The following is a 13,228-nucleotide window of genomic DNA, read 5'->3' as shown; positions in this document are numbered from 1 at the left end:
CTTTCCCTTGCCTCCCTTTTCTCAAAACTTGTTGATTAAGCTTTTGGGCTACCCCCTGATGTATATGTGGCTCAGTCTTGGGTTTTGTTTAATCATGTGCCAGTGAAGCTACTTGGGATGTCTGACTGGGTTAAATGCACTTTAAACAATTTATTGTTGAAAGATGAAAGCATCTGAATTTAGACTGAAGGCATAAATGACGAGGTGGGAAAAGTGGGGAGTGTACAAAAATGACTCATTTATATAACATTTTTCGGTCTCTATGGTCTCAGCCTCAACCCAAAGGAGGTGTAGGGTAGATGGATTGGCCACGCTAAATTACCCCTTAATTGGAAACAAAGAGTTGAGTACTCTAAATTTATATTTAAAAAAAACATTTTTTGCAGCCTCATGATCTACAACCAGTTTAAGAAATTTTGTGGTTTCTGTTGTACTTTAGCGAAGAAGGCATAGTTCGCGGCAGGTTGTAAGGCTGGAACAGCAGAGATAGAAAGATTTGAATCCATGGAGGGTTTTGAACCAGGAGGCTGAGATTTTGAAATACAACCATTGTACCAAGAGCCAATGTAAGTCTGTGATCACAGGGATGATGGGTGAGCAGACTTTTGATGGAATGAGTTAGCATTGCATGAAAGTGAAAACATAGTTTTATAATGGAACATTACAGCGCAGTACAGGCCCTTCGGCCCTCGATGTTGTGCCGACCTGTGAAGCCACTCTTTAAAAAAAAAAATACATTTATCTATTAGCTTGTGACCTCATGAAGTGCCAATGTACTTTCATCAATTGAATACTTTTGAAGGACTTTTTAATGTAGGTAAATGTAGTAAACACCTGTGTGAAATAACGAATAGCAAATGAAATTCCATATCATTTATTTTTCTAGTAGATGTTGGCTGGAACACGTGCAACTCCTGTTTGAAAGTATCATGACTTTCATACATTCACCTGAAATAGAATTGTTTGATATGTTAACTGAACCCAGCACAGAAAGAGTCCATTTGGCCTACTGTGTCTGGAAGAACGACTCAGCTCCCTTATCCTCCCCTCTTAATCCTCGCTGTTCACAATCCTTCCAAGTTTTGTGCCACCTGCAAAGTTTGAAATTGTGCCCTCCACACCCAAGCTTATGTTATTAATCTAGAGTAAGAAAAGTGCCCCCATACCCTTTTGCTGGGGGGGGGGGGGGGTGGCAGAGAGAGAGGTGATATTACTGCAGTAATAGTGGGGCTTAACCCAAGAAATTTCTGGCTCAAATGTTAGTGCTACTGACGGATCAATCTGGTAGAATTTGTGCTGCAGTTCATTTTGTTCTTCATAGTAGTCATTAACTATTCAAAATGTGAGTGTTGAAATTTCTGATTACAGTTTGATCTTGTCTTAACCCAATGTGTATTAGTCGGGTACTGGGAAGTAGAGTACAAGTTGTTTCTCCTTTTTGTCACCACATCAGGTTGCCACGCGCTGTCTTGATGTTTTGCATGTTCTTTGTTTCTCTAATACCTTTAATTACTTTGTGTTGTAAATATTTGTCTTACTCTATTGGCACATGTGAGATGAACAAGTTATACTACTAGGGAAGTCAGGTAGCATTAGTTATTTAGTCTAGGAAAAGTTTAGTAGAACCTAAGGAGCAAGCTGAGGGTGGATACAAAGGTAGAGAGGTATGTTGCCTTTGATTAGCCTGTGGTAAACATAAAGAAGGATGATCATCTCCTGGGAGGCAGGATTGAAGGGTTAAGAATTTAAAAAAAAAAGTATCCAATTCATTTTTTCCAATTAAGGGGCAATTTCGCATAGCCAATCCACCTAGCCTGCACATCTTTGGGTTATGGGGGCAAAACCCACGCAAATGCAGGGAGAATGTGCAAACTCCACACGGTCAGTGACCCAGAGCCAGGATCGAACCTGGGACCTCGGCGCCATGAGGCAGCAGGGCTAACCCACTGCGCCACTGTGCTGCCCATTGAAGGGTGCAAAGAATATTTCCAGGGGGCAGCACGGTGGTAGCACTGCTGCCTCACGCCGCCGAGGTCCCTGGTTCAATCCCGGCTCTGGGTCACTGTCCGTGTGGATCTCCCCTTGTCTGTGTGGGTTTTACCCCCACAACACAAAGATGTGCAGGGAAGGTGGATTGGCCATGCTAAATTACCCCTTAATTGGAAAGAAATGAATTGGGTACTCTTAAATTTATATTTAAATAAATATTATTTCCTGGCACGGTGGTGCAGTGGTTAGCACTGCTGCCTCACGGCGCTGAGGACCTGGGTTCGATCCCGGCTCTGGGTCATTGTCCGTATGGAGTTTGTACGTTCTCCCAGTATCTGCGTGGGTCTCACCCCCACAACCTAAAAGATGTGCAGGGCAGGTGGATTGCCCATGCTAAATTGCCCCCTGATTGGCAAAAAAAGAATTGAATTGGGTGCTCTAAATTTTAAAAACAAATTCTGAAACTTCTTTGCATCTGTCTGCAGTGATGCATACTCTACTCTGAAGAAAAATTTTCCTGAAAAGAATTGTGAATTTAACTATTTCGCCCTGTTCAGCCAGTATGCGAGGGGTTACCTAAAGACATGCCCATCCATGGATCTTCTGTTAAAAGTTGATATATCATGGGTCATATATAATGTCTAGCCCGAGACTGTCCTGGCTTATGGCTCAGTATCCCACACTACAATCATTGAAGGTTATTTGATAATTTAGGCACACCTAAATTCAATTGTATTCAAAGTTACTTTAACGCATGGAACGTCTCTAATCTTTCCATAATTTGAGCACAAGATTTAAAAGGCAAGATGTTTGCAAACATTTTGGGACGGGCTCAAATGCTCTGTTAAAGGCAAATTAGAGCTACTATAATTACCCAAAGAATTCCTTTATATGCAGCTAAAGTTCAACATATGTGCTTTGATACTTTTGAGGGGAATAAACAGATTCTGGACCAAACACTTCCTGTTTAAGAAGCTACCCTATGACTATTGCAATTTAGCTATTACATTCTTTCACACCTTGCCTGAAAATATTTGGCTACAGAATAGACTGCATAGCTGCCTATGAATTTTGCCATCAGATAAATCCTAATTTCTGGTTTGCAATCATACTTGCCTGCCAGATGAGAAGTTGCATTTGCTGAAATGTGAAAATGTTTTATTCTAAGCATCGGTGAGCACCAAAGAATACATCTTGCTATTCAAAGAGCATGAACATTCTTCAGTTGCACTGGTCAACATTTATTACTCAGCTGTTCATCTGGTTATATACCTTACGACTGTTTCTGGGAACTTGCTGTATGTAAATTAACTGCTGCATTGCAACTATGACTATCAAAGATAATTTTCAGATAAAAAGATCAAAGATAAAGCATTTTAGGGGACCTAATGGTCTTGAAAGGCATGCTATAAATGCAAGTTATTCCTTTTCTCTATGTTAAAAGTTCAATATAAATGCAAGTCGTTTACTTTTACCGGAAATAAGGTTTCTGACTTGTGTGTGGCTGGTCTCCAGTTGACATCTTTACTGTGGCAAAGGCAGCACGGTGGCTTAGTGGTTAGCACAGCTGCCTCACGGCACTGAGGTCCCAGGTTCGATCCCGGTTCTGGGTCACTGTCCGTGTGTATTTTGCACATTCTCCCCGTGTCTGTGTGGGTTTCGCCCCCACAACCCAAAAATGTGCAGAGTAGGATTGGCCACACTAAATTGCCCCTTAATTGGAAAAAATAATTGGGTGATCTAAATTTTTTTACAAAATCTTTACTGTGACATGGGCTAATCTGACCTGGGGGTTCTTTTCCCAAATTGTGTACCTTTGTTTGGGTTTAGATGTTCTGTAAGAGCTGTAAAAGTTTGTGATCATGAACTGATTGTCAGCACAGAAGCCATTCCACATCAATGCTTTGGGACCATTCTCTGATCACCTGTCTCATGAAATGGCTTGGTCTGTCAAATCTTACTGAAACATGTCTGAATATATTTCTTGTGTTGAACAAAACTGGAATGGATTGTAGGTTTAATGTATGAAATCAACAAGTCTGCAGGCATGATGTTAGCCTACAAGATCTCCATTTCAGACTCTCAAAGCTTTAGACAGGTTATTTATTATTTACATGCCTATGCCCACATTTCTTTTTGCACAGGCTTCAGCTGCTTGAGTTTTCTGTGACTGGTGGTTTAAAAGGAATAGTCAGTTTTTTTGATAGATTTCCTCCACTTCGGGGCAACTCTTTTCCATCATTTGAGGAGCAGCCTTTACTCATTTTCCAGGCATAGATAATTGGATAAACTTGGGAAGCTTGATTCTTGGATGCTCCCAAGGCGAGGAAGGTTATATAGAGCAGTCACCGAACAGAAAACACTGAAAAGTGAAATGAAATGCAGTGGCATCCCAGAATAAAAGGAGCTTGTGGCTTTGTTGCAAAGTACTCGTGTTTTTTATGTTGAACTTGGTTTAACTTTGTATGTCAGTGCTGATTTACATTCTTTTTTAAAACCAGATTATAAGCACAGGCCATCGTTTTGAAACTGTTCTCACGTGTGAGTTATTTTGAAGGATGGGTTCCAATAAGAGGTGAGTATCCTGAATCCATTTGTTAGTCTATGGGGGAAAATGAAGCATTGCAGTAGTGTGGTAGAAATTGTTCTTGACGGTTTCGAGTTTAAAAAAACATTGCGGGTGGCACAGTGGCTTGCACTGCAGCCTCTCGGCGCTGAGGTCCCAGGTTCGATCTTGGGTATGGGTCACTGTCCGTGTGGGATTTGCACATTCTTCCCGTGTTTGCGTGGGTTTCACCCCACAACCCAACGATGTGCAGGGTAGGTGGATTAGTCACGCTAATTGGAAAAAATTAATTGGGTACTCTAAATTTAAAAGAAAAAAAAATTGCGTGGTTGGTGGCAATGATCCTTGGAAGCATTTAACCTTGACACGGGGTTTCAAATAGAGATGTTTTCCAACTCCCAGCACAAATTGAGATTCTTGAATTTGATTTTAAAAGTTAGGTACTGCTGTTTTTGTTAGTTGAGTCAGAGTCTTCAGGCTTTTGAGTTTCTCATCGTGATATTGAAACCGTACAGCATTTTGACAAGTGAACCAGGAGTCTTAATTTTATTTAGTCTCTTTGGAGAGCGAAGCCAAAAAAAGTCATGAATACAGTTGCAACGGCAGCACGGTGGCGCAGTGGTTAGCACTGGGACTGCGGTGCTGAGGACCCGGGTTCGAATCCCGGCCCTGGGTCACTGTCTGTGTGGAGTTTGCACATTCTCCCCATGTCTGCATGGGTTTCGCCCCCATAACCCAAAAGATATGCAGGTTAGGTAGATTGGCCATGCTAAATTGCCCCTTAATTGGAAATAATAATGATAATAATAATTGGGTTCTCTAAATTTATTTTTAAAAATGAATACAGATGCAAGTTTAAATAGTTTTTTTTCAAACTACCAGTCATAGCGCGTGGTTGCTGTTATGCACATAATATTGCATTTGTACTTGTCTGCAAAACCTTTTGTCATCTTTTCCCATTGTAAACTCTTAGGCCTACTTTTACGATGGATGTTTCCCATGTGAATATATTTACACAATCCTGCAGGTGGTCGTAGTATGGTGCTTTGGTTTTTGTATCTTTCAGTTTCTTGATCTGCACTGAGAAATCCTAAACTCCAAGCAATCCTGTTCTCAAATTGTAGTAAGTTTATCTGTGAATATGTAAGTGGTCTCGTAAAAATTGGAAAAAGTTCAAAATTAAAACAAAGCAGGAAGGTAAACTTTATAAAGTGTCAATGACTTTAAGCAGCCATCATAGTTGTTCTAGTTATTCAGTAGCCTTAGGATTGGTATTGTGGAATTTGGGCCGTGGTAGCTTAGCATGAAATGATATTCAGTAGATGTGTGATACCCACGACTGTAAATGTAAGGGTGTTCCTGAGTGCCTAGATGTGGTGTATTATGCTTTACAGCAAATAACTTGGCATAAAACAATTGTGTTTACACCAGAGATGATCTGGCAGTGCAAATCTATGCAGTCTCATTCAGCTGGTATAGCTGGTGTTTCTCAGTGAGCTGTATGTTCCTATTCTGTTTTCTGTAGTGACGCAGCGTGCATTGTGGTAATGGTTAACATCATAGTCAAGACTTGTACAACGGGTCTGTGATGAGGGCATCTATATGCCATTGAAAAGTGGCATCCCCTGGTTTTCCTTCCAGTTCTTTGTTGCAAAATGACGTCAAATGTTAGATCCCCTTATATTTGAAAGCATTGGTAGCCATTTGATGTTTTAGTCCCTGTTACTCACATGGTTTGATTTACTTGTACATCTAGTTTTATGGAGGACAGTTTAACCACACAGCATTTTTTCCGAACTGATGAACCGGGGGGGGGGGGGGGGGGGGGGGGGGTTTAAGTTTCTACCTTTTGTAATAGCTAATGTCTGTCTTTTATTGGTCCTTTGTACATCACCATACAAGATCAACTCATCTTCAAGTCTGTGTGTCACACTGCACAAATGATACAGCTGATGTATATGGATCACACATAAGAAGAAAATGCATTGGTTTTGAAAAAGCAATATGTTGTATCATGCAAACTTGAACATTTAACTACTTCAATGGTAGAATGACGCAGTTGTGCATTGCATGTTCTGACTTTGTGTACCCAGCACCATAGTATACATTTAAAACCAATATGTATTTGCCACCTTTTTATTTGTTTAAAAAGTTTATTCCAATCCTCTTGCAAAGGTTTTACATTTTGCTTATGTTTCAGTTTCAAGATTTCCCCAAGTATCCCTCTCAGGTGATCATTCTGTAAATGTCATCCAAAAAGCAGTTGGATTTTTATTCCAGGGGGTGGGGGGGGATTACAGTCCAATTACAGTCTAGTGTTTCTTTATTTCTCACCAGTTAGAAATTGCACACATGGTGGGTAACTAGATAAATACTAAAAATAACAATGATGTACGATAACTAGATGGTGATCAGAAGTGAAGTTCAGATTATATCTCATTTTTATCCCCCTCTGCAACGTCCAGTGCAAGGAGTCTATAAGGCCAATTTAGCACTCCTAACTGGGAGCATTGATTAACTAATGCAAGTAGGGCGACACGGTAGCACAGTGGTTAGCACTGTTGCTTCACAGTGTCGGGGACCTGGATTCGATTCCCGGCTTGGGTCACTGACTGTGCGGAGTCTGCACATTCTCCCCATGTCTGCGTGGGTTTCCTCCGGGTGCGCCGGTTCCTCCCACAGTCCAAAGATGTGCAGGTTTCGTGGATTGGCTAAATTGCCCTTAGTGTCCAAAAAGGTTGGGTGGGGTTACAGGGATGAGGTGGAGGTATGGGCTTAAGTAGGGCACTCTTTCCAAGGGTCGGTGCATGCTCAATCAGCCGATTGGCCTCCTTCTGCACTGTAAATTCTATGATTCTATGAAGTAGCTGGGAAATGAGTTTAGATGTCTGGTTTGTATGACTCATTTACCTCAATGTTACAAATAAACATGGCAAATTATATCTGTTAATTTAGTTGGACTATGTGTACTTATATTTTTAAGAATGCCATTGCAACTTTTCTGTCGTCTAATCTTTTCCCTATGTGGTCAGTGCTTTTAACTCATAGCTTTCTCTGTCTCTACAGAATAAGTAGAACTGAACGGAATGGCAGGTATGGATCCGATCAGATCAAGGACCGAGTTGAACTGAGGGACCGGAGCTCGAGGGGCACTGATCGGGACTATGATCACAGAAATTCTAGTGATGATCGGCGTAATCGTCGAAATCAAGATCATCGAAACTCTGAGAGTTCTGAAGTTGGTGTAAGTGAACATGTATTGGAAATTGACATTTTGTGGCCGATCGATCTGTTCTGAGTAAATTATGCAGCATCTGTGGACAGATGCCGCATAATTGGCCATTATTTTGTCCACTCAATTTATGTTCTTTGTAACTTTCTGTTTCCATCTATGCAACTTGTTTCACCTCCTACCCTTTTCTGCTGACTTCAATATAGAAGTCTACATCAAAGTCATTAATATAAAGGCGACAAGCCGAGGCTCCAATACTCATTCTTGGGAACGCTACATTTCCTTCCAATCAGTTATTCCCTTTATTCCTTATCTGTTTCCTACCTTCAAACCAGTTATCAAAGTCATAGGGTAACCTCCAGTTGTCTGCACTTTCACTATTCTATCCATTTTATGTAGAACTTTATCAGACTGATGCCTTCCAGAAATCTTTCGAAGCCACTTCCCTATTCACTGTGCTAGTGACCTCAAAAAGGTTAAACCAGCTTAGTCAGGCATAACCAACCCATCATGAAAATTGCTGGCTCTTCGTTAACTTCCACTTGACTAACTGCTTAGCCACAGGCTCTGAATGATGTCAGACCTCATGACTAATGATGAACTAATAATAATCTTTATTAGTATCACAAGTAGGGTGGCACGGTGGTGCATTGGTTAGAATTGCTGACTACGTTGCTGAGGACTCGGGTGCGATCCTGGCCCTGGGCCACTGTCTGTGTGGAGTTTGCACTTTCTTCCCAAGTCTGAGTGGGTTTCACCCCCACAATGCAAAGATGTGCAGGTTAGATGGATTGGCCACGGTAAATTGCCCCTTAATTGGAAAAAGAAAATAATTGGGTACTCTTCATAAAAAAATTAAAAAAATTTTTTTTAAAACAATTAGTGTCACAAGTAGGGTTACGTTAACACATTGAAGTTACTGTGAAAATCCGCTAGTCACCACACTATGGCCTGTTTGGGTACATGGAGGGAGAATTCAGAATGTTCAAATCACCTGACAGCGCATCTTTCGCGACTTGTGGTAGGAAACCGGAGCACCCAGTCCCTCCGGTCTCTCAGTTCAACTCGGTCCTTGATCTGATCTTGATCTCCCACTCAGATATGCGGAGAACGTGCAAACTCCGCACAGTGACCCAAGCCGGGAATCGAACCTGGGTCCCTGGAGCTGTGATGCAACAGTGCTAACCACTGTGCTACCGTGCCACCCTGACTGGTCTGTAATTACCTAGTAAGGAAAGCAAAGCACCATTTCTGCAGCAAAATACTGTGGATCCTGAAAACCTGAATTAAAATGCAAAAAGCACTCAATAGGTCAGTCCGCATCTGTGGAGAGCGAACACAGTTGATGTTTCAAGTCGATGATTTTTTTCATCAAAACAGGAAGATACTGGAGATGAACAGCTATTATGGAAAGAAAAGACCAGGAAATAACAAAAGGGAAGGCTCTTGATTGGAGGGCAGAAGTAATTAAATGACAATCGGGGTGATGGTGCAAGGCATAAAAGGATATGAATTCTCATCTAGTGCACATTAATGTCTTAAAAGCAATATCCATTTAAAGATACCAGCTGAAGAAGAATTAAAGTCAGTCATGCAATCTGTTGACAACTGTGCTGCATACTGAGCCTGACTTAATTTTTCCTTGCCATCCATCTGTCCTGATATATACCCCGTATCAGAAATTGAATCTATTTCAATGAATGTGTCTTGTGATTTCATAACCTCATAAGCGATCATTTAAATGCCTCTGCGCAGCCAAGAAAGGAGAACCCACACGAGGTCTATTTATGCCCCTCTCATAACTTGTTTTACAACATTGACAAGTGGCTTTAATGTGAAAGTCTTAAAAAGTGATAAATGTAAAGCTCAATACAACATCTAATTATGGGTGACTCTCGCCTGTTTTCTGAATCACTGAGTTCAGTATTAAGTGGACCAATCAGTGAAATACAAGCATTATTTTACAAACAAACTTTGAATCTGTAGGTTACTTGGTTTAACTTACTTTTAAAAAATATATCTGTGCTCAAATAATCATTCACCTTGAAGGCTTTGCTAAAGGGATGAGAAGTTTGTCCCCTTGGAAATTGCCCTTTATGGTCAGCCTCTGGGTGGTGAGGGATGTTAATTCAGTAATGGCGTCCCCTGACTTTTTTTTTTAGCAGGAAGGTGCATGACTTCTCAACAATGGCTAGATGGGGCTGATTAAATCTGCGTTTGCTTACGTGGCAGTGTGTACTTTAATTCCCAAAATGCCTTGTCATGCAAATAAAAATGGAAAATGGTGGAAATACTGGCAGCATCTATTAGAGAGAAATAGTTAATGTTTCAGATTGGTTTTATTTTCATTTTTAAAAGTATTTCCAGCATCCGCTATATTTACTTTTGCATACCTAGTTAGTTTCACACTTGTCGAGATTCTAAAAACTGTTGCCCTGAGAGTTTCTTTAGCTCTGTTATGCTGATGTTTTTGGTTCAACTTTTCCTTCCTTTTAGAGATATCAGGAGAGAAGAAGCAGTGACCGGTCAGATGGTGGTTACCATTCAGATGGCGACTATAAGGATCCAGACCGGAATGACCTGAACAATGAAAAAGAAAGCAAAACTATTATGTTACGAGGACTTCCGTCATCTACAACTGAGGATGATGTAGGTGTTTATATACTTTAATGATAGTAATGATATCTCTTAGAAATAAAACATGGCAAAAAACATAGAAATAATAGCTGGGCAGTAGAGCGAAAGAATTAGAAGAAAGCTAGGGAAGTCTTGTGGTAGCTTTTCTGTTAGTTTAGTAAAATATGTTGCATGGCTTGCTGTCATCTTTTCTGTTTTCAAGGGGCTTGGTAGCATTTCTCATCATGTGTGAGTGGTGTTTTGAATGTGTCCTGTTAGGGAGGGAATAATTTGCTCCAGGTGCTCAAAAGCGAGTGATGCCAGTCAGCCCAATACTACATTCATTCAAGGGCCAAAACAAGCATTTTTGAATAGACATCACCTGTAAAGTGATCCCTGGCTGTTTTCTTTTCACCTCTTGCAGTTTTATTACCTTTGTTAAACTTTTTGTTTCCTAACTGCCTGCTACTCTGATACTAAAGAAAGTGATGTACTCACTGCAACATTGTTAGCTGCTTAAAATAAGAACAAAAAGTAAGTGTCTATTTTTTCCAAGAATTCTGAGCTGTGAATTTTCTAATTGTTGGAAGTCCTTGGTAACTAACTGTTTTTGGAATTCTATGTTGACTTTCCGAAAATGTGGATGCCTGGTGATGTCTGTTCTGCAACCACAGATTCATTAGATAAAAGCTGATCTAATGAAATAATTTAAATTTGAGACTGTAGTGCCTTGGAGCTCCAGCAGAAAGAACTACTGTATTTTGTACGTTAACATGTGCCAGATGTCGCACCCAGCATTTATCTCTCAAACAAAACCACCACCTACATTCGTAAAAGTATTTTCCACATACTTCCATTGCTGGTGAAGTATTTTAGATTGCGCTACGTCCATTAAAGATCAACATAAATGCAAAATTATTCTTCAATGGTACTACAGCTGTTTGTAAATCATACCATATTGCAGCACAAAAGTTTGATCTATTCAGCACTTGCGTATTAGCATTGTAGATTTTAGTTCAGGTGGGTGACATGGTGACGCAGTGGTTGGCGCTGAGGATCTGGGTTTGATCCCGACCCTGGGTCACTGTCTGTGTGGAGTTTGCACGTTCTCCCTGTTTCTGCGTGTGTCTCACCCCCACAACCCAAAGATGTGTAGGGTAGGTGGATTGGCCACGCTAAACTGCCCCTTAATTGGTAAAATTTACAAAAAATTGGAGTTCAGAAGTCTGGCAATGAAAGGCAGTATTATTTTGATGTGCAAAAAGGTTATTTGGATTCATGGTTTTGTATGAGTTACAAACGGTTATATTTTCAAGAATTCGGAGAGGTGGAGTAATTTTTGGGATGTTAGATGGTAGTGGTTTGATTGTAGCTAGTTTAAATTAAGAATTAAAATTGACGTGTGGGGTTGTAAAAGGCAATCGGGGTGTCAGTTAACACAATCTAGCAAGGTCAGAAGATGAAGAGCTGTTTTGGTTATTACTTCAGTCAGGAATTGAAGTTTGCTGTAATTAAATGTGGCACAAAGGTGTTCAGCCAAGTCAAGGTGTCAACATCTGCCTGTATTGAGTGTTTTGCTTCAAACAAAATCAAATCTTTTGTCGTCTGTTTTAAAAATTAAATTGTTTTATTTTCACCTGTGAGGTGCCCTTTTTATGTTTATCGTATGACTGATATTGTGAACCCTATGGAACAATAGGAGCAAAGGCTGTTTGCCACTATTCCTCAGCATAGTGTTGGAACACTGACGGTCTGTATCTCCTCTGTTAAGTTCAATCCTCTGTTAAGATCAGATAGAACTGTTGATCCATGTTTAATGTTTCTGACCAAAGCAGTTAGTACGTTTGATCCAGCATTTGAGTTAGCTTACTGAACACCATTTCCTTTGTAGATTCGAACGGTTTTAGAGCCTTATGATGGAGTTCAGCCAAGAGATGTGCGACTAATGAGGAGCAAAATGTCAGGTGAGATTTCTGTTCCCACTCCAGGTTTCTCCCCTCCCTCCCCCAAAGCCGCCCCCAAAAAAATTACCCAGTGGCTGAGAATTCAGAATTAGAACACAAAAATTTGCCATGGCTGAGGAACGTGAAAAGTAAAATTAATAGCAAGCTGTAACTTCCATGTTATTTATGCAGTGACAATAGTCACTGTGACTTTCTCATCTTGTAAATTACAATGGCTTATAACCCAGGACTGAAGAGGTCCTGTCGCTTAACGGCGAGGGTTAGAAAAGCTGCATTGCCTTTCCCAAAATATCACTTCCTACTTTTTTCTTGTATTTTTATTTTTCTGCTTTTCTTTTTCTTTTACTTCAATATTGTACGTTTGCCTCCACTGGCTCCCTTCATGCTATGCACAGGGGTGGTGGTGCTGGTAACAGCTGAAGTGACTGACAGAAAATGTAATGCCAATGAAAACTGGGTTGCAGGTGGGTACCACATACAGAATTTGTTGTTTCTAAGGTCAATTTGTCATGGTCTGCATGAAAGATGCCTTTTTCCTTGCAACCTTTTCCGTTCCTTTTGTAGAAGTATTGTTACTCCCAGACATTGACCTTTTGCACTGTTCAATTCCTTGCCATGGCAAAGAAAAGGAAAAAAAATGAGATCACAGAGAAACACTGCTTCACAAAATTGTAAATGGAGACGCTTTGAAGCAGGAAGGTGACTTGAGAGATTCATCTGAGAATGGCTGCTTTAAAACCTATTGACTAACACAATCCCGTCTATATCTGAATGCTGTCTCTAGGTCAAAGCCGTGGTTTCGCCTTCGTGGAGTTTAATCACTTGCAGGACGCAACAAGATGGATGGAAGCCAATCAGGTT

General features: G+C 40.6%; 1 protein-coding gene across 5 annotated transcripts in view; it reads left to right on the top strand.

The window, feature by feature from the left end:
* Nucleotides 1–13,228, top strand: part of LOC140388541 (RNA-binding protein 5-like) — a 58,175-nt gene that overhangs the window by 1,184 nt on the left and 43,763 nt on the right. For 4 of the 5 annotated variants that reach the window (XM_072472916.1, XM_072472913.1, XM_072472914.1 and 1 more), the window contains exons 2-6: nt 4,491–4,564; nt 7,622–7,799; nt 10,284–10,436; nt 12,295–12,367; nt 13,152–13,225. In XM_072472916.1, the coding sequence (XP_072329017.1) occupies nt 4,548–4,564; nt 7,622–7,799; nt 10,284–10,436; nt 12,295–12,367; nt 13,152–13,225 (495 nt within the window). In that variant the 5' untranslated portion in view covers nt 4,491–4,547. The remainder of the gene's footprint in view (nt 1–4,490; nt 4,565–7,621; nt 7,800–10,283; nt 10,437–12,294; nt 12,368–13,151; nt 13,226–13,228) is intronic. The other variant, XM_072472917.1, reaches the window with a different exon arrangement.

The sequence above is a fragment of the Scyliorhinus torazame genome, chromosome 13 (assembly GCF_047496885.1).
Source record: "Scyliorhinus torazame isolate Kashiwa2021f chromosome 13, sScyTor2.1, whole genome shotgun sequence".
Lineage (NCBI taxonomy): Eukaryota > Metazoa > Chordata > Chondrichthyes > Carcharhiniformes > Scyliorhinidae > Scyliorhinus > Scyliorhinus torazame.
Note: the sequence above shows the minus strand (reverse complement) of the source record. Positions and strands in the feature narration are given on the sequence as shown.